Here is a 22,936-nt window from a genome sequence, read left to right as displayed (position 1 = left end):
GAACAGATAAACAAAATGGGGATTGTTTATGGATGTGGGCCAAAATCATAACAACATGCTAAATGAAACTACAATATAATATAAATAAGACAATTATGTATGCAACAGGAAGTTGCACCTAAGGCACACAAAAGCAAAACGAGTGCTCATTTTGGTATATAAACACTCAACAGTTCATCAAAATGTCAAATTGTGTGTTATTTTGCGAACCAAACTGATAACTTAGCCACCGTGGCAGCAGCATTGGGTTTACATCCAACAACCAGAGAGGGGAGATAGCAATAGCATACAATCTAATACTCGGGTTATCAGCCGAGTGACGGTGGCGTCGTCTTGTTGCAATGTTTCAATGAGTTTCGTACTGGTCATCTTCATCAGTACTTGTAGTACACTCATAAAAGTAATCGGCGTTCTGTCGAGTCCAATTCTGACTATCAGAACTGAGGGTGTCGCATCCCGAGTCGACCGTGCTCGCTGATGGAACATCTGTCCTTTCCCTCACATGTTGTCGAACACCTTCAGCTTGTCTGTCACCTCACCTCCTGCCTTCTTGAGATAGTCCAAAACCACATTTCCAGTAACGTTCACAGTGCCGATATTGGTTCCGTTATTTTTGGTCAGCAATCTCTTCCGTATCTGGATATATTCCGATTTCCCAGAATCCTGCAGAAATATCAGCATCAAACTTTCCCCTTGTACTTGTTTCATCAGTTCAGGTATTTGAGCAAGCAAACCCATCCTTATTCAATGATACCATATGAGGATAGTGTAATAGAATGTGTGCCAGGATACTTCTCCATTTCCTTTTTAATGGTGCAAAAAGGGCACCATCAAGCGGCTGTGTGAGATGTGCGGAATGTGCTGGCAAAAATGTGGATCTTATGTTTTCATTGGTACATTTCATTACAATATCAACACTAAGATCAGAAGACAAATTGTCCACAATCACAATCTTCCGTCCCTGCAGATATGGAAACAGCACCGAGTCTAACAAGTCTTGGGATGTTGTGCTATCAAACCACCCTTCCTTAGTGCGATTTCATCTCGAACCAATAGGACTGTCCTGAGTGTGTGTGTCCCAAAGTTGTTCAGCTTTGTTCACGACATAAATGAGCAACAGTTTACCGCTGGAGTAGCTGAAAAAGTCAATGAAATTGCACCTTTTGAAAAGTTTCGCACATATCTAACCTCATCTCACTACTGTCAGTTTTTTATTAGGGTCGTCACTGAGTTTAGTCTCATCACAGTCAACATTATCTTGTGGTGAAACACCTGCCAGTGTTGTATTGAAATTATCAAAATAGGTAATAATATCATTCTTGCCCACTTCAGAAAGGCGCCTTTTAACGTTCGAGCAGCTAGCTTTTTTAAAAAAATTTTTTTTATATATTTCTGTTTTTCAACAGTCTCCTTTTAAACTTATACACTTCGTCCAATGCTGTTCTAATTTGTTGATCCCTTCCTAACACTAGGAATTGTCCAAGTCCGGATAATAGCTATTAGTTGCTGCAATCACCACCTCATTTGAATAAAATTTTTGTCCGCCAGCCATTTCTTCAAATTGGGGAACAAATAGTAATCCGAGGAAGCCAAGTCTGGAGAATAGGGGGGATGTGAAAGGGGTTGGAATTCTATTTCCATTAATTTGTGACCACAACTCCTGAGGTGTGTGCTGGTGCATTGTTGTGACGGAAAGGACTTTTTTGCGGTCCAATCGCCGGAGTTTTTCTTGCAGCTGGGTTTTCAAACGGTCCAATAATGATGAATAATATGCACCTGTAATAGTTTTACCCTTTTCCAGATAGTCGATGAGGATTATCCCTTGCGAATCCCAAAAGACAGTCACCATAACCTTTCCGGCAAAAGGAATGGTCTTCACTTTTTTTGGTGCAGAATCTCCGTTGGTAACCGATTGTTTAGATAATTGTTTGGTCTCAGGAGTATAGTAATGTATCCATGTTTCATCCACAGTGACGAAATGAAGTCCTGTGGATTCTTCCTGAACAGCTGCAAACCATCCTTGCTACACTTCACACGATTCTGTTTTTGGTCAAACGTGAGAAATCGTGGAACCCATCTTGCGGATAACTTTCTCATGTCCAAATGTTTATGCAAAATATTATGTACCCATTCATTTGATATGCCCACAGCACTAGCAATCTCATGCACATTAACTCTTCTGTCATCCATCACCATATCATGGATTTTATCAATAATTTCTGGAGTCGTAATCTCCACAGGGCATCCAGAACGTTCAGCATCACTTCTGCCCACATGGCTACTCTGGAAATTTTGAAACCACGAAGTGTTCTAATTGAGGGTGCAGAGTCATTGAAATGTTTATCAAGCTTCTCTTTAGTCTCCCGAAGCATTTTGCCTTTCATAAAGTAATGTATAATTATCATATGAAATTCTTTTTTGGTCCATTTTTTGACAATCACTCGACTTCCTTGATTCACACAAATGCCAAACACAAAGAAATACACCAATATGGTTGAAACTTGGTGTGCGTTCTTTCTAAAGATGCTTCTAACTAAACATGACCTCGATACGCGCCGGTGGTGCCACCTCTCGGACTTTGCACAAACTTTTCAAATGCCCCTCGTATGATTTTCCAACCAATCTTATATCATTTGAGTCCAGAGGAGTCACTACAGGCGTTTACTGACTTTACCATTCGTTTATCTTCAGTCTCATTGAAAACATATTGAATCGCAACACTCTGAACACGTTTCCCTTTAAATTTAATCGAAACTGTTTTTATGGGGGGACAAAACTTTTTCTCCACATTCTGGAGTGACATTCCCTTCTGAATGGCCTTAAGTGCTCTCCCTAACCTCTCCATAGAATAACCGCAATACTTCCTAGCCCCTGGATTCCTTTCATAAACTCTTCCCATATTGGTAATAAAAAATCACACGAAATAAAATACTGTCTAAAGTAGCCGCACTAGTTGCCGACTTTTTGAACAGTTCATTATTATAAACACTGGACACTGACTGGGTAGGTACCAATATTACACTAAGTTTTATGACATGAGAATCTTGAACTTGACAACATACTGTGGGTAAAGTCACCTTTCTATGGCAAAATCCCCCCAGTTGATGGTACGTTGAAAGGCTCATGTCAGGGAGGGCGAAACACGGTGTTCATTTATTAGTTTCACAAGTCAGAATGAGATTTTCACTCTGCAGCGGAGTGTGTGCTGATATGAAACTTCCTGGCAGATTAAAACTGTGTGCCGGACCGAGACTCAAACTCGGGACCTTTGCCTTTCGCCGGCAAGTGCTCTACCAACTGAGTTACCCAAGCACGGCTCACGTCCCGTCCTCACAGCTTTACTTCTGCCAGTACCTCATCTCTTACCTTCCAAACTTTACAGAAGCTCTCCTCATTCTGCAAACATCCCCCAGGCTGTGGCTAAGCCATGTCTCCGCAGCATCCTTTCTTTCAGGAGTGCTAGTCCTGCAAGGTTGGCAGGACAGCTTCTGTAAAGTTTGGAAGGTAGGAGACGAGGTACTGGCAGAAGTAAAGCTGTGACGACGGGCGTGAGTCGTGCTTGGGTAGCTCAGTTGGTAGAGCACTTGCCTGCGAAAGGCAAAGGTCCCGAGTTCGAGTCTCGGTCCGGCACACAGTTTCACAAGCATCAGCTGTTATTGCCTTGTGTTAGAGAGTGAAATGTTTGATGCATTACTACTACGGACTTTATCGTTTGCAAAATCCCAGACCAGTAGTATAAGTTTTAGGTCTAGATGGTACTGCGGTAGTAAGGAACCATTTTCTCACAAATTTTTTTCAGTTGTGCGCATGGTGGTTCTACCCCATTCTATTATGTTTTCGATCCCTGTTAATAACAAATTTCGTTTTCCTTTTCTCTAATTGTTAGGTATATTTTCAGTACCATCAAGCTTGACCCCCCCCCCCCCCCCCCCCCCCTCCCAAATTTAGAGTCATTGATGAGTTTATTCTTCTAACTGTCCTGATTCTAGGAGTAACATTAGTTTGGATATAGAGCATGCTAATTAAAAGTTGCAGTAGTTAAAGGTAGCACCATAGCTTGATATGTGTAAAACATCATGAGCTTATCAGCATAATTCCATATCTGCATCTGTACTCTGCAAACCACTGCAAAGTGCACGATAAAGAGCATGGGAAGAATGACTGTTTAAATACCTTTGTGTGTGCTGTAAGTAATCTAATTTTGTCATCATGAATCCTATGCGAGTGATACATAGGGGATGGGTGCAATCTACTTTGTAGAATAATTGTTTTTCCCCACTATTCTGCTGATAAACATAAGTCTAGTACTTGTTTTACTTATGACTATGTCACCATTCCATTTCATATCCCTACAAAGTGTTACGCCGAGGTAGCTGTATGAGTTGGTCAATTCTAACTGTGACTCATTTATATTACAATATAGGATACTACATTCTTTCATTCTGTGAAGTACACAATTTCACATTTCTGAACATTTAAAGGAAGCCACCAATTTCTGCACCGCTTAGAAATCTTATCACGATCTGACTGAATATTTATGCAGCTTCTTTCAGATATTACTTCACTATAGATAACTGCTCCATCTGCAAAAAAGTGTGAGCTTACTGTAACTATTATCTGCAAGGTCATTAATATACAATGTGAACACCAAAGGTCCCAACACAATTCCCTGGGGTGCACCCAAAGTTACTTCTATATCTGACGATGACTCTCCATCCGAGATACCACGTTGTGTCCTCCCTACCAAAAAGCCCTCAATCCAATCACAAATTTCACTCAATACCCCACACGATCGTACTTTTGACAATACGCATACGTGTGGTACTGAGTTAAATGCTTTTTAGAAATAAAGAAACACTACATCTTCATTACTGCCTTGGTCCTTAGCTTTCAGTGTGTCATGTGAGAAAAGTGTGAGTTGGGTTTTACACAAGCGATGTTTTCGAAATCCGTGCTGACCGGCGCGGAGATGGTCATTCTGTTCGAGATACCTTATTATGTCTGAGCTCAGACTGTTTTCTAAGATTCTACAACAAACAGATGTCAAGGATTTTGTACGGTAGTTCTGTGGATCATTTCTACTATCCTTCTTGTAGATGCGTATGACCGGTGTATTCCCCAAGAAACAGAGTGCGGTTTCTTGTTTGAGGGAGCTATGACAGATTATAATTAGAAGAAGGGCTAACTCAACCACAAATTCACTACAGAAGCTAACAGCGATCCCATTGGACCCTGGAGCTTTTTTCCAATTTTAATGATTTCAGCTGTTTCTCAACGCATCTCACACTGTTATCTATTTCACTCATTTTTTCAGTGGTACAAGATAACACTGGAGCAATACTCCTGAGTTTTCCTTCGTAAAGGAACATTTAAAAACTAGTTAAGCATCTTTGCTTCTGTTTTAGTACCCTTAATTTCAATTCATGCCTGATCCACAAGTGACTTGATGCTAACTTTGGTGTCAATAACAGCCTTTACATATAACTGCACTTTCTTTGGTCTTTCAGAGTTCCTTCAACAACATTTTGCAACAGCAGTCACTGAAAGCTTCACACGCTGTCCTCGGGACAGATAAACACGTCGCATTTGGTGCCTCTTTGTCTATAGCCTTATACTTTGTGTTAAATCTATTATGCAGTATACTTTACAGTGACTTTATATCTTTCGTAGAGGGTTCCTCTCATCATGAACGGTTCTGCTGAGTACCTATCTATCCACAGCAAGGTAAACTACTTTTTAAAACTTGAGCCATACCTTCTCTACATGCTCCAGTCCTGAGCTAAAAGTTTCTTCATTGAGATATAACTGTACAGCCTTTTTTTATCTAGTTTACTGAACATATACATCTTTCAACTTGCTTTAGTTGCCCTTATCAAAGTATGATTATCTCAAATTGTTGTCACAACCAACTCACGGGCATTGATACGAGTTTTGATGTGCACGTCCTTAAAGAGATGAGATCTAATATATTACCACAATGAGAGAGGTTCCTAAGTACGTGTTCTAGGTAGTTTTCAGAGAAGTCACTTAGTAATGTTTCACAGGATGTCTTGTCACAATCACCATTGACAAAACTGTCCCCCCCCCCCCCCAATTTATCATTGGATGATTAAAGTCTCCACCAACAATTACATTATCACTGAAGGACTTGTATACGGATGAACTGCTTTTTCTCCGATATTTTTGGTTACGTCAGAAGGAGAGTTTGATGGTCGACAGAAGAATCCTGTTATAATTTAAGCCCACCCCTTATACTGAGTTCTGCCCAAACAATCTCATATGCAGCTTCAATTTCTATCTCAGTGGATTTGAGTTTCTTGTCTACTGCAACAAATACACCACCTCCATTTTCCATTAGCCCAGCTTTCGATACAAGCATCATTGTGTGAGCTTCACTACTTTTCAAGAGTCTCTCAAACTCAGGGATGTAGTCACTAAGTATAATGATATATACCTTCCTAAAACTAAGCATTCCAGCTTTTCGGTAACATATTTTAAATTACCTAAAAATAATAATCTTAAGCACTAATGAAACTTAAAGTTCAGAGCAATTGCAAATTTCATCATAATCATTGTTAGATTCCAAGCTTCGACTACATATTCAATTACTTTAATTTTTCTGTACAATATGACATCCATTACTGGATAATTAACCCACTAATTAATAATTTCATCTAATTAATGCTAACTGGTAATACGGTGCTCCTACAAGTAAACAAGGGCATTCACACTGTGCAGGAATCATAGTGCCCATATATATTTTTTTAAATTTCTGACCACCAGTATTTCTTCGAGCCAGAATCATATTAGTTCTTGTGGTCGATCTAAAAAAGTAAAATCCAGCCTTGCCAGTTTTCAAAGCACGATGCAGTTTAGTCTTATGCCTGTCTGTAAGCAGCTGGACCACACCAACAATTAGCAGTTTGACAGCTCACGTGTGAGACCTGGGTCAGGTGCACTCTCAGTGTTGGCTGACAGCACAATTGTGCACTTTTTGTATGCAAAAATATGCACACTGACAAGCACTAAACTCACTAATCTCAACGTCTAAACACTGCTGAGTGATTACAGTAATTCAAATTAGGGAATACTTTATTAAAATTGTGATTAGCAAGAGAGTGCAATTTCACTGCCATCAAAACAAGTTATTTTTAGATACTGTGAAGCTCTTTATGGACTAGATTAACTGAACTACCAAAGTGTAATCCACTCTAATAAATTACTATGGGACAGTGCAGAGTCCAAACTGTAATTTTTTGCCCCCCCCCCCCCCCCCCCCCCCTCCTTGCCACAATAGAACAATCAGCGTAGCCACTATGAATGTACGTGCTGATCTATTTCAATGCGCTATCAAAACTGTTCACGGTTACTATTAATATATCTTAGTGGAGAATTGAGGTGTCATGTACGTATTTAAACAAGCACATTCCATACTTGTTTAAACTTTCAGCTTTGCGGTGACTGAGAGTGACTACTGAGACACTATGAGAATCAGGTTAGTACTGCTGCAACGCTAATATAGAGATTTGTGCTCCTTAATTAAAGCTGAAAGTTTGGCTTTTCTCTAAGGTTTTAAAAAATTTTTCTGTCCATTTCTACACAATAGTCCCAAGTTTTTCTGCTGTAGTCATAGAGGAGAAGTGATCGCCAAACAAAACACTGAATTCAGAAAAATGAAACGTTGTCTGTGATTGTTGGTTGACAATACTTGTCACTTTGCAACACATATTCACAGTGTAGTGTGTATGAATGATAAATAAATCACTGGCAGCTTTAAATTCAATGTTTTATTTTTTCGATTTGTTCATTCGGGCACCTTCCAAAAGCAGCACCACAGATCGAATAGTTTTTTCTTGGAGTTTCCTTGCTAGCCTGAAAGTCCAGTTTTGTGGAAGAAATGTTGTGAAGTTTCTGTAGAGTCAGTTTTCTTTAAACTAATCTTAATAACTCAGAAATTGCTGTCTACTAATACATTTATCTGTATTGTCAATGAAATATTTATCGAGTGCATTTTACTTGTTCTGCTTTGAGGCAGGTGCTTAAGTCCTGTTGGACTCAACACTGTGTCTATCAATTTTCTGTGACCACATATCACGGTTCAACTGCAAGGTAATGATGCGTGCTACTTCACCTTGCCAAACGTACGCGCGCGCGCGTGTGTGTGTGTGTGTGTGTGTGTGTGTGTGTGTGTGTGTGTGTGTGTGTGGTGGGGGGGGGGGGGGGCGGCATGCTTCTACCTTTTCAGTGTATTATCTTACACATGAGATTTAATAGCAATTCCTCCAAAACGTTTTGGAATCATTACAGATGTTATAGCAATTGAGATGGTTGAGGATTGTTGCTTATTATGACAGCCTCTTTCATCATGTAAGTGTGATTCTCTTGTGATGGAACAAGCAAAATAAGTTATGGTGCAGATGCATGATGATGATGATGATGTTATTGTTGTTGATGATGATGATGATAGACCTTTACATAGCTCTGCAGGACTGATGCTGTTAGATGCTATTTTTCACCAGTTTTGTCAGTTCTTACAGCATCAACCAGCTGTTAGTGCACTATATTGGAAGAAAGAACCAAAGCACTCTGATGGATTTCTTAATTTTTCATACAACAAAAGATTCAATTTAAGGAGGTTTTTTATCGTATTCATACTCTATCATTAATCAATAAATACAATATTGAATAAAAAGAATGGACTCTTCATTTTTGACACTTTCTTTAAATAATGTTGTTATTTGGGGGACCATAAGTGTAATTTACAAGTGCAGGACTGTAAAGCTCACATTTAGCTGGCTTCCAGCACATGACAGCTTGTGATCAAAGAATAGTTTTGATCATCTAAAGATGCAGATTTACGTTGTGGACATCCATTCAGTGTAAATAAGGTGAACGTCATATTAAAAATGTCCTCAATAAAGGACTAATTATTCGAGTTCCCAGAGATTTGTTAAAAAGGGGTTTTACTGCAGTACACTTTGGGCAAAGTGTTCAACTGTGAGAGCAGTTCCTCCATTTGAGATCAGAATTAGCAGTGCACTTACCTTGCGCGGCCTCTTCTTCGGGGTTGTCGAAGCTTCCTTGCCCTGGCTCTGACGGCGCTTCTGCTGGTATTGGCGCCTTTTTAACTTCTTCAACTCTGCGAGATAGCAGAAACACAGTGAGCTCAGAAAATGTGACAGTCTGGAGACAGTAATTACTCAAATCGAGTTATGTCATAGGTTTGAAATACACGACAGCAGAAGATATTTGGTAAATTAATATTACTGACGTAAACTGGTCACACCATTTGTCTGTCTGCGAAAGGGGTTCAGTTAGCTAATCACTTCTTGTGATAGGCAGATAACTGGAAATTGGTGACATAAAACTAATGTCCTTGCAGAATTACCAAACAGCTCATCCAAAAATGCTGCTAGTTAATACTTTCTCCCCAGTAGCATGCTGCTAACTAATACTTTCTCCCCAGTAGCACAAAAATAATGAGTCGTCAATGGACTTGTCGTGAATGACGCTGACAACTGTTTCAATCTATTTTAAGGTTTCTCTGTGACCAATGAATGACAGCTGCAAAATCTACACGCAGAACAGATGCGTTACCCAGTGTACAGAAAACCCTCGCAAAAACTCTAGACAGAAAACTCCGAAGTCTAAGGTACTAGCCTGTCAGGCAAGAATCATCACGGTAAGTAAGAGTGAACTGTCTAGCCCGATCTGACATCCGAAGTCTGTGCAAAGTAGCCCCACATTTTTGAACCTCGCGTCCACACTGTCTCTGTTAAAACCAAACAAAAGGAGATAATGGATATTACGAGCAATGAATTGAGTAGAAACTTCAACACATTACATTACCGTGACAGTCTGAGGGACTAGCCTCACGATGACAAAAATACAGGAGCGTCAGTATCCTGGCTGACCAGTGCAAACTAATTCTCGTCTGCCACAACAAGCTGTACTGCCGTCCTTCCAAAATGGCAGGCGAACAGATTTTGGTCACCTGACACATTTGTGCATCAAAGAAATAACTCTGCCACACGTACTCTGTAAAGGACGGCAGACGAGGTATTTAGATTTCCAAAATATGAAGAGAGGAATGGCACCAGGAGGTAGCAGTGCTTCAACTGAAATTGAGGCTAAGTAATACAAAAGGACCTCGCTAATTGTTCGCTGAGGCAACTCCCTAAACGTGGTGGTTACTCTGATTTAAAGGGAAGGTAACAGCAAGACAAAAACGACAGGCTTATTTACCTCCTGTCTGTACTGTACAAGATATGCAATAGAATTATTACAGACTGCATGCAAAAACACTGGATTTTAATCGAGCAAAGTTACTAACTAGATACGGCACGAAGGACCGTTTTCAAACTGTGAACAAAATTGTACAATGTACGGTTATAAAAGATCAGAGAGTGTCAGTCAGACTGCAGAGCTCTGTGTGCTCGACTAAACTTCTACAACCTCGTGTAACCCGTTACGAGTGGTTACTTCCCACTCACCCAGAGACGCCTGGTCCTGGCCCAGAAGGTCCATCGCCTCATCCTTCGGCTCCAGCTTGCCGGTGGGGCTCAGCACGTCTGGCTGCTCCCGTTTAATCTCACTCGCTGGCATGGGGCTGATCTGTTGTAAACACATGTTACAGAGGAAAAGTCAGTTAGCTATTGTACAAGTAGTTCCACTCAAAAAAAGTTGTTACTTTTGCATATCTGTCAAGTTCTGAAAAGGAATTAAGTCCTTTTTGCAGATGAAACGAGCACTGTTGAGAAGCAGAGCAAAAAATAACTTCCCTCTTAAAAAAAAAACACACCCACCCACCCACACACACACACACACACACACACACACACACACACACACACACACATTTATTCTGTTCTCAACAGTCGAAACTATCCCAACTGCTATTAATTTAGTGTACCAATAAAAAATAATAAAGTGTCACAATGAAGATCAAATCTGAAAAACATTGTAAGAGACAGGCGAAGTTTTTACCTTCAGCTACTTCCTAAGTTTGGGGACACAGAAATCAGTAAGCTAACATATTTTCATTCACTGATGTCCTACCAAGATGAATATTTTAGGTAACTCCTCACTTAGGGAAAAAGCATTCACTGGACCTACATCTTGCAAGCAGTTGTTTAAGCTGTCAAGAATATTATCTGCGGCATGGCACTACATTTGCTCTCTGATGAAATTTGTTGAAAATAATTCAATGCACTTTGGCATCTACATCCACATGGACTCTCTGCAAACCACATTTAAGTGCCCAGCAGAGGGGTCATTGAAACACCTTCACAATTCTCTATTATTCCAATCTAATATATTGTACGGAAAGAACAAACATCTATTTCTTTCCGTACGAGTTCTGAGTTCCATTATTTTATCTCGAGAAGATTCCGTCACAACGGAAAACGCCTTTGTTTTAATGGTGTCCAGCCCAAATCCTGTATCATTTCAGTGACACTCTCTCCCATATTTCGCGATAATACACAATGTGCTGCCCTTCTTTGAACTTTTTTGATGTACTCCGTCAATCGTAACTGGTAAGGATACCACACCACACAGCAGTATTCTAAAAAGAGGACAGCCAAGCGTAGTATAGACAGTCTCCTTAGCAACAGATATATTCACAGATACAATAACATTAGGAAAAATGGTGTGCACTTCCCTAGAGGAAGTCTACCTTTTGTTACAGATGTCATATTCCGCTTAGAGACGGCAGCAAAAGTTTTTATTCTGTTACTGCAATTTTTTGACATTGTGCTACTGTAAAGCATGTAAAAAAATACAACAAAATATGTCAGGAAAATATAATGGGAAGACAAGAACAGTGTGAATGACAAACACTCAATATGTTAATGTGCACGTACTTACAAAATAATCGGAGGCATGTCACAGCAAAGAGACAAATTGTGAGTAATGGAGGCCTCGTACCACTGTGTCCAAATACATGGCAACAGAGGCAACAGCTGTGATCACTAGTGAAAGTAACAGAATGGCTACACTTGTGCTATTCACATATAGGCCCTTTAAAGTTTGCCGTGACATTGTTTCAATTATTCGTAAGTACTATGGCAGTTTGAAAAGTAACCTACGTTTGGCTGTAAATAAAAAAAACTTTCATAGAAAGAAAAAAATACTGTTTTTGCTATTTTTGAACACAGTGCAATTTAAATGTAAGCATTTGTATAACGCTTCACTAATTTACAAAAATTCCTCCTTCATAAAATTCTGCCACTGGGCATGTCAAAGCCTGAGACGTATGGGGGACAGCAAAAAATGTCCCATTTGAACAAACTCCATTAAAAGAACCAGCAAAATTCCCTCGTCATACCAAAAATCTGTAGCATTCTGTATTTCACAGGATCTTTTTAATTTTTATTTTCTTTTATTTATTGTTTCTTTAATTGCAGCTCTCACATTATGAGGTTACAACTTTTCCTAATTTCTCAACCATTACCTGAATTAATTCAACTACATTTCATTATCTTTGTTTTAATTTTTTGTTACTATTCATCTTATAACCTCTTTTGCAAGATGCTATACATTCTATTCAAGTGATCTTCCTTAGTTAGTTACACGTCCCACAGATCATTTGAAAGAATTTCTTTTATTAAAATTATGTGGAATGAGACAGTTTACAGGATATGTGTACTTGTGTTGCAAACATCGCTACTCTTCTCAAATTGTGGTGGATTGTTTTATGACAAACTTAATTAGTGAATATATACGTATATTGTAAATTTGCAGTTAAAATGTCTAACTCCTTGAAGAGCTATCTACAAGACGACTGAAGAAGAATGCCACTTGCACCAATAAGGATTACCATTGTCCCTGTATGCACTTGTTAACCTTCCACATCCTTCCCTCCAACCAAACCTTTCTCTTTTCCCAGTATTCGTAACTGGTACAGTCTTCCTAAATTTCCTTTCCTCAACACTTGCTGTTATCAGAAAACATCTATCTCATACACATATAAGTTCTTTCTATATCCGCCGCTATCATTACTGTTGTTATTGTCGTCATCGCCTACCACAGAAGAAATACTTTTGGAAATATTATTTGAAATTTGAGAGAATTTTCAGGTTTAATTAGGCATGATATTTATTTCATTGTGAATAATAAATTCATTTTCTGAAAGTTGATGATATACAGAAAGGAGAAGTATAAATTATATTAATTTCATTTTGTTGACTTTATTGTTCAAGTTTTGGATAGATAATATTTTTTTTGTTTTTCAGTCTTCAGCAAAAAGAAACGAATTTCTTGGCTGTCTGTCTTGCGAACATGTAACTGGCCTCGTGAAAAACATGGATTTTCTAGACTCAATCTGCACACTTGAAGTGACTCACCTCGTGCCTTGTTAATGGTCGTCGACAATTCACAAGTCGAATGGGGAGATGCAGTCGTTTGAAATCAAATGGCATGTCAGTAGGAATGATGGGAAGGTGTGGAATGTGCAAATCTTTTCCTTTCAACTTTTCATTAAGAATAGTTGCCTCGATGACATTCAGCATCAGTTTATTCACAGCGAGTATTGTTCCATTACATAATTGGGGTGGATTAATGTTTCACAAGAGAGTAATTGGCTCGCCGACTTTGAGAGGTAATCAGTGCGATGGCACACCACAAAGATCCAATGATTTTAAAACTTCGACTGGATAATTAACAACTTCGTCCGCATTCATGAAGCTGTCAATAGATTTGCACATAACAGAACCGCCAGCAATTTGTTCTTGGATTGTATGGCTGATCTGATTGCACTTATGTCACTGTTTCCAGCAGCCAAAATAGTATGGCGACAATTTTTTTTTTTTTTTTTTTTAGCATCAAATATCAAATGGTAATTTTTATTCACCAGTGTTCAATAGTTGTTTTGAATATGTGACTGCAGACGTATTGCACTGCAAATGTACATGCATATTGGTCTTTAATATAAGTTTTTGCTCATGGCTCCAAAGATGTGATACTTGAGTTTGTCTAAGGTCACAAAATAATAAAATGAAAGCGCCACCGAATGGCTGTACATCTGATTGTAAATCTTTACACATCTGATTGTAAATCTTTACAAGTTCAATCAAGTGATTCGTTCTGTTTCTTATGAACTGTGGTGCACTCATATCATACAATGACCCTGCATAAGTTTAATAACTTTAGCCATGCCAGATCCTTTTGAAACATTACATACTAGAGCCACCAAGAATCCATATCCAATGTCAATCTGAGTGTTGAATGCACTGTTCATCCACCATCTAATATAATAACATAGTTGCAATATCTGATGAAGCAAGAGCCAAAGCAATTCCACGTTGAAATCTAAAGTGAGCTAACAGAAAACTGGTGAGGAACATTCTTCAAGTGCTGCCAGGCACATCAAGGAAGAACAGACTACCTCTGCCATTTGACATGGCATTTTTAATTGTGTTGCAGACCAATTTTTGTTCTGCAAGCAAAAGTTGTTCATTTGCATGAAAGTCATTAGTGTGTACTGCTATTCTCTCACTAAACTGATGGAATTGTCTTCGCTAATGGTAAGAACATAGTGCAAAATATCATTTATCAAATACTCTCTGAATTTTTCCCACAAACCTTTCGGGTTGGATGGCAAACATGTGGTCAATACAATGTTCGAATTTGTCACAGATGACAGCTGACACACGCAGCCGCCAATGTCGTTTCCCAGTGTTGGTCTTTTTTGAGCAAATGAAGATTTAGAAAAGCTTCTCTGTATGTCTGGCATTCTATGCCATCAACTAATTTCAAATTTGCAAATGAAGTAGGACTTTTGACATTAACCAACAGTATTCTTATCTAGTAACACTTTGGATGTACTGTGTAAACATGGCTCATTATGTCAGATGAATATAGATTTTGGAAGACTTCTTCACACATGCCTCACTTACGTTGTTGGAATTTCTTGATGTAGCATTCCATGTACAGTACTTTGGAACTTATGCATGCAATAATGTCTTGGCAAATACATCTTCTTCACACTCTGCAGAAAATGCTGCAAGTGTTGTGTGCACTGGTTCACCAACAACATTTCACGCAGTGCCTGCCACGAAATACACCCTCTGTTCATTTTCGAGATGAACAACACCGGGACGGCAACTGTGTATTGTGGGGAAAAAAATGGTCAAGACAGCCTCATTGCTGCTGATACATCAACCTCTTTGAAATTGACTCACTTCATCATTGCAGGTCTGTCAATATTGACTACTGCCATATCGCTACCTATGTTGAAGTATTTGATGGAATGACAATGATGATACGAGCTTTAAATGTTTTCAATAACAAAGGAGACCATGGCACAATCCATCTGCTGTCAATTTTCATTCTGATTGTTGTTGTTTGACTTCCACCTTCTGGCTTTTGGTGTCCGTATTGTGGATGTCTCTCACCACCAGTGTGTGTTTCACAAACTAACTCTCTGGGATACTGTTTCATGCATTCATTATCAACCATGCAGCTTGAGCAGGTTCAGTGCTGTGCACGGTCCGCGCACCATGTTTTTCATCACAATACTGTATCGAACAGCAGTACATCTTCTTCAGGATTAGGAATTTCTGCACACATGAAATCATCAATTTGAGCTGCATATATTTTCATTTTGTGTGCTACGAGTCCTCTCTTCTGCCATTCAGTTGCATATGTCCGGCAGTGAGTTTCACTATAAATGTGATGTTTCACAATTAAGTCCATCAATTTAGCGAGTTTTTGCTCATATATTCGTGCAGTCAAATCGTGTCGATCGAACGGGTGCTGACTGGACAATAGAAGCTCTTTTATTTCGTGCCGTGTCGGATTGCGTGTAAATGCGATGAAAAAGTCAGAGCGGCCATACGAATGGACGTGTGTCGTGGCATCTTGTGTATATTCGTGCATTTGCCATGAGCTACCACTCGACACTGCTGGGAGTATGATCATTTTGCCAACGTCAGAAACATTTCCACAGTTTGTAACTGCATCTTGCAAATGAATGTATTCTTCTGAATGCAATGATATTTGATGAAAGTGAATGAATAAAAACATTTGTATTCAGTTTTAGCATACGTGTCTACCAAGTGCCGATAAAATATTTGACGGCATTGCAGAATACGATTTGTTCCATTCTGGCGTATCATTATACGGTGTGAATTCACTGCTTTCACATGTAAGAATAAAGGAAAAGGAAGAGAAGAAAAATGTAAATTACACTTATAATTGTTAGAAAGTTAAAAAAGAAAATAATATTTCCATTTGATAGAATAAAACAAAGATATCTGTATTTACCTGTAAGTGGATTAGTTTGCATAATATTGAAGTGAACAATAATATGGAAATCGTAGGCCTGCCTTAATGCAAAAACTTTTGTTGTTTATTTATTTATTTAACAATGGAAACTCCAGGTAGAAATTTCAACAATGTAGGCGGTAGAAATTTCAACAATGTAGGAAACGACAGACTGATATTTACAGTAAAGAAGGCACATCAAGGAATATGCATTCTGGCCCGAGAAGTGTCTTTTAATTGTGCATGTCTGCAACCTGAGATATATATTTATTCTCAAACTAGTTTAAGTGACAAATACCACCACCATCCACGGGTTCCTCAATTCTTATTTACATCACAGTATGGTTTTACGATCGTTGCCACCACTATTTCTGGCATACTTTCTGAGTTTTTCTCGGCATACATCACGTCACTTGCAATTTTGTTGGGTGGCACACAGAAAAAAAATAACTTTCACACCTCGTTCATAATGCAAAACATGTGACATATCCGAACAAGTGGCTCGTGAACATTCTCTTTCAATTCTCGCAGCATATTGGTCTCCTGATTCCGATGTGCGCAACCGAGCAGCACCTACACATTCTCTTTCGATTGTTACAGCCTGTCACTCTTCTGATTTTGATGCACTTGAATCAGCAATTTGTAAATAATCTGCTCCATTCCTTGATGCACGTTGCTCTTGTGATTGTGATGCACACGATCGAGTAGCACGTCAACATTCTCTTTCGATCCTTGCCCCGTGTTGATCTCTAGATTCTCATGCACGTGAATGTGCAATTCGTAGACGATCTGTGTCATTCCTCATTTGTTTGAGAAATTCCAATTCAATGTTTCTATGTGCTGTGCTGGTGGATCTACTAAGTGACGAATGTTTGGGAGGCATATTTTTTGACAAAGCTATTAACACGATATACGCTTGATAACCAAAATATTGTTCACTGGTTCAATGAAAAACTTCAAAAATTACTGTTTGCACTGGAAAATTTCAATTTGGCACTATAAAACGCTGATCTGCTTCTTTCTGTCAAACTCAAATATCTCACAACTGCCACCCTCTTTCAAATACACTTGCCGGTATGACACACATGCCACTTACTGTTTTATCACAATCACACGAGCGTTATGGCTGCGCATAAAATATGAAGAAACAAACAAACATTGACTTTTATACATGGTGTCCCATTTACCTTGACCAACCTAAATTACTGTTTGTCCAGATGCAAATTACAAAATGTTTCAAGCAAATGGTCGTTGTAGCTTTGTTTATCACAAAGATATGAACAGTGGTATAACTTTTTTAAATGGCACCCTGTATTTTTTATTCGGTAATTCATTTTATCACCTTAAGACCTATTTAAAAATGTATCACAATGTACCATTCACTGAAAAACTACATTATTAATTACATAACACAAAATTGATGCTCCCAGCACTTAGCGCAGGTACTCAGAGTAATGGAACACATCTATGTGCTGATGTTGACAGCGGACAAATGTAAACACAAGTAGAATGACCACCCGTCATTCCGTCAGCCATCATCAATTGAAGAGTTGTGTGAGTAGAATGTACATCAACAAAGAGGAGGTAGAAATGCTACTCATTTATGGGGAATGTAAGTTAGCAGAACAGTAATTGCAATAGTTTTCTTATTTGTGAGTACATTTAGTACAGTTGTTTAGTCCTATTAAATACTGTTGTGTGAAGTTGGCATACAGTAAAGGCTACTGTCCTTCCTACAAACTGCATTGATATAATATTTCTTTTATTGTTGTTGATTTTGAAGGTAGGCGAAATGCTACGCAGGCAGCAGAACTGTACAGAGAGCGATATCCTGACAAGAACCCACCTTCCCGACCGATGTTTCCTCATCTTGTTGCCAAGCTTCAGGAAACGGGGAATTTCAACCCACGACAATGCAATCATCGTAGCACTCACGGAGATGAAGCTGCCACAGTTACTGTTCTCGCTTCCGTTGCCACGAATCCACATGTGAGCACACGACAGCTTGAACACGAGTTTGGCATTCCTAAAACCAGTGTACATTGGATTCTTACACGTCACCAGTTTCACCCTTACCATGTACACCTACATTGAGAATTGCACGGGAATGATTTCCAGAATCACGCACAGTTCTGTCAGTGGGCACAGCAACAAATCCTCACCAACCTGAACTTCTTCTCCAGTGTTCTATTTACCGATGAATGTTCCTTCTCAAAGAAAGGACAGGTAAATACAAGGAACATGCATTATTGGTCCAGCGACAACCCACGATGGCTTAGACAAGTGAAACATCAGCGTCAATGGAGAGTTAATGTCTGGTGAGGGATGCTTGGAACTACAATTATTGGCCCTTATTTCATCAACGGTACGGCATATGCCAACTTCCTCAGATGAATTCCTCCTCCTCTTCTGGATGAAGTGCAACTAAGAACCAGAATGCTTATGTGGTATCAACACGATGGATGTCCAGCACATAATGCCTTGCATGCACATTGTGTTCTGAACCGAAGGTATCCTGCCAGATGGATTGGTCGAGGAGGAACAGTTACTTGGCCTACTAGGTCTCCTGATTTAAATCCTCTGGACTTTTTTTTTCTGGGGGTGCATTAAAGACGTCTATTGTGATATTCCAACAACTCCAGAGAACATGCAGGAACATCGTGCTAGCTTGTAATTCTCTTCAGCAGCCAACACTGGAAGCAGTAAATAATTCTTTCATTCAACGATTGCTCCAGTGTATCGGTGTCCAGGGTCACCACTATGAGCACCTTCGAATGTTCTGCTCCTGGGCGATGGTACAGGAGAGTCAAAGTCAATTTTGTGTTATGTTTTTACTTGGTTTTCATTTGTTTTCTGACAACTCCAGCTAGTGGATGAGTTTGTGATCCCAGGCTCAGAGTCAATGTCATGTTATGTAATTAATAATGTTGTGTTTCAGTGAACAGTACACTGTGATACATTTTTGAATGGGTCTTTAGGAGAGGAAATGAATTACCGAATAAAAATACAAGGTGCTATTTAAAAAAGTCATATTGCTGTTCAAATCTTTGTAAAGAGAAAGCTGCAATGACTGACTGATGTCTCTGATGGCTAAAGAACATTTGCTTGAAACATTTTGTAATTTGCATCTGGACAAACAGTTATTTAGGGTGGCCATGATAAATGGGACACCCTGTATATCAGATGATTATTACAAAATAATAATTATTACTACTTTTATATTACTATCCTCATTATTAGTGGCAACAACTGATAATGCCAAATCTACATTGTTGGGAAAAGCAAAAAAACAGTGTCTCTCTGTTTGTACATAATTTATATATATACAAAACATTGAGAAGGTATTCTGATGCCACAGAATTACACTGCCCCCCCCCCCCCCCCCCGCCCTCATCACTGTTGATAAAGAGCCAGGTTACAAAATAAATAACGTAATAAGAATGTTCTACAAGCCGTACCAGGAAAGTGACTGGTTGTAAGTGTCAATATGAAAGCTTTTAACTAAATGCCATCAATATGGAGACATGATGTTTTATTTCTAAAATATCCATATAGAAATACAGCAGAGATATGTTAAACAGTTGAACCGCAGTCAACAAAATACATTCCTCATTTCTTTTTAATTTATTATAAGAGAGTAACAAAATTAAACTAAAGAGAAAATCTCTCAATATTGATCTCTGTTTCATATGCATTGCCACTCTCAGGATCAAATGTTACAAAGCCCACTGTAAAAACTCCCTGGGCTGTTGAGGAAGAAATGGCAACATTGTTAAAGGGGTCATTCTCATTATCAACAGATAAACAATGCTGGTCTTTCATAAGAAGAACATCACCTTTGACATTTTCTCTTTTCCACTCAATGAGTTTTTCCAGTCTTCTGTTTCAGAATAATAATTTTTAATAGCTATTACAAATGTACAAGACACTTTGACGATATCGGATTTTGAGATTTTATATGCCCGCATCAACAACGTTGCAGCAGCGTCTTTAGAAGCGAAGTAGTCAGTTATACAGGTTGGAATTACACAGAATGGTTTCACGGCTTTAGCCGAGTCGACAATCTTATGGAACAGGGCATCAGTTACCATTCTCCATTTCTCTATAACCTCTGTCACAGTTAAAAAAGCTGTGCCCACTCATTAAAAACTTGTGCATTATCTCTTCAAACTATCTCACACTTCACAGAGGAGACGTAGATGCACACCACGTCTAACTCCAGATGGAAGCACTGCTCAGCACATAGATCATGTGCCACCAATTAATGCACGTCTGAAATATTTTCACCACAATACGGCACCCAAATAGAGTCACAGGCACACAAGAGAGTACTGAGAACACGACAGTGAAAACGCATTGCTGAAAACACGGAACTTCGAACATTTCCGGTTTCCACGCTCCAAATGCTCACAGGCTTTGAGAATACGATATCCACCCGTACCGTAACGAGAGAGGTAGACCGTTTCTCACTCTCGCTGCAGACCGAGAATCAGAGTAGTAAGTTTGACAGTTGTCCTAGATAACAGAACGCAGCATGTCATTTTCAATGGAGAGAAGTCTTCCGAAGTAAGAGTGATTTCAGGTGTGCCGCAGGGGAGTGTCGTAGGGACCGTTGCTATTCACAATATACATAAATGACCTTGTGGATAACATCGGAAGTTCACTGAGGCTCTTTGCGGATGATGCTGTGGTATACTGAGAGGTTGTAACAATGGAAAATTGTACTGAAATGCAGGAGGATCTGCAACAAATTGACACACGGTGCAGGGAATGGCAATTAAATCTCAATGTAGACAAGTGTAATGTGCTGCGAATACATAGAAAGGAAGATACTATATCATTTAGCTACAATATAGCAGGTCAGCAACTGGAAGCAGTTAATTCCATAAATTATCTGGGAGTACGCATTAGGAGTGATTTAAAATGGAATGATCATATAAAGTTGATTGTCGGTAAAGCAGATGCCAGACTGAGATTCATTGGAAGAATCCTAAGGAAATGCAATCCGAAAACAAAGGAAGCAGGTTACAGTACACTTGTTCGCCCACTGCTTGATTATTGCTCACCCATGTGGGATCCGTACCAGATAGGGTTGAGAGAGAGAGAGAGAGAGAGAGAGAGAGAGAGAGAGAGAGACAGAGAGAGAGCAGCGCACTTCGTTACAGGATCATGGATCATTTAGTAATTGCGAAAGCGTTACGGAGATGATAGATAAACTCCAGTGGAAGACTCTGCAGGAGAGACGCTCAGGAGCTCGGTATGGGCTTTTGTTGAAGCTTCGAGAACATACCTTCACCGAGGAGTCAAGCATTATATTGCTACCTCCTATGTATATCTCGCGAAGAGACCGTGAGGATAAAATCAAAGAGATTACAGCCCACACAGAGGCATACCGACAATCCTCTTTCCACGAACAATACGAACAGATAGAGGTACTCAAAGTGCCCTCCGCCACACACCGTCGGGTAGCCTGAGGAGTACGGATGTAGATGTAGATGTGCCATTATACATTCTGTGCCACCACAGAAGTAGAAAATTGTAGCTTCATAATAATAATTGCAAATTACATTAAATTTCAATCAAATGCGCACACCACGCACCTGCTGGGGCCCACCCTTGCCTGCCACCTGCGGAGAGGTGAGCGGCGATGCGGACGGTGAGGTGAACGATCGCGGCGTGGGCGGCGACAGCAGCTCGGCACCAGACCCGGGGCCGCGCAGTCGCTGCTCGCCCGGTGTCAGCTGCAGGCTCAGCTGCTGCTGCTGCTGCTGCTGCTGGAAAGTTGATCGTTACCTCCAACACTTCTTGTCACTCGTGTCAAGTCTGGTTTATAGGCGGTACTGAGAGACACTTATGGTAAACGTGAAAAAAGATACAAGTTCACATGCTTATCAGCACACAGTATAAAACACCAATCTTCGGAAAGTGAAACATGGAGGAAACATTCTTTCTCAAATTACATTTCCAAAATTCTGCTCGTAAGGGAGGCCTCTTGTCATAATGTCACCTTGTTTATGCTCCTTTAGCTGCAAATGTGGAGTGTGACGAGAATATTATTTATCGAGGGCTCTCTGTGAAAAATGGTTTTGTGAAATTCGACCCTCAGGAACTGAAATTAATAGCAAAGTGATTTTACATTTGGACACTGTCTTGACAGACACTTACGATCGAAGAACTTCTTAAAACTCAGTTTCTAAGGAGGTGTGGGTGGTAGAAAATTTTGTTGTTGTACTGATGCCTTGTTTAAATTACACCCCAGAAACTTGAAATTTTGAGACAACATCCATTATGTAACACAGGTGGGCACTAAGAAATGATTTTAGAAAATTCACTGAGTGCTCACATCAGTATTCAGTTTTTTGTGTGGGGATGTGACAGTCTACAATTTCACTACCAGACATCTGGGCTAAGTCAACAGTCCTACAAACGTGACCTGTGAACATTACATTTGTTATACACTGTAGGCATCCTCTCAACAATTACTTTTCTTTATTCTGTCCCTAAACACAAAAAAAGGATGCAAAACAAATATTCGCAACTTCACACTACAGCTCATGACACACACAAATAATTGACCATGCGGGTTGCATTGGAGCTCCTCAGATAGAAATAAGTTACACAGCCATGAAGAAAAATCATGGAATACAAACAATGGACAATAACAACAAAA

At 39.5% G+C, this 22,936-nt stretch overlaps 1 protein-coding gene across 1 annotated transcript in view; it reads right to left on the bottom strand.

The window, feature by feature from the left end:
- Window positions 1–22,936, bottom strand: part of LOC124718777 (histone-lysine N-methyltransferase 2C-like) — a 434,091-nt gene that overhangs the window by 73,617 nt on the left and 337,538 nt on the right. Inside the window, exons 58-60 of the mRNA XM_047244388.1 lie at window positions 21,867–22,040; window positions 10,494–10,614; window positions 9,045–9,139 (exon numbers count right to left, since the gene is read on the bottom strand). Of these exons, the coding sequence (XP_047100344.1) occupies window positions 9,045–9,139; window positions 10,494–10,614; window positions 21,867–22,040 (390 nt within the window). The remainder of the gene's footprint in view (window positions 1–9,044; window positions 9,140–10,493; window positions 10,615–21,866; window positions 22,041–22,936) is intronic.

Source organism: Schistocerca piceifrons, chromosome 10 (assembly GCF_021461385.2).
Source record: "Schistocerca piceifrons isolate TAMUIC-IGC-003096 chromosome 10, iqSchPice1.1, whole genome shotgun sequence".
NCBI classification, from domain to species: Eukaryota; Metazoa; Arthropoda; class Insecta; order Orthoptera; family Acrididae; genus Schistocerca; species Schistocerca piceifrons.
This window is presented reverse-complemented; position numbering and strand designations above follow the sequence as displayed.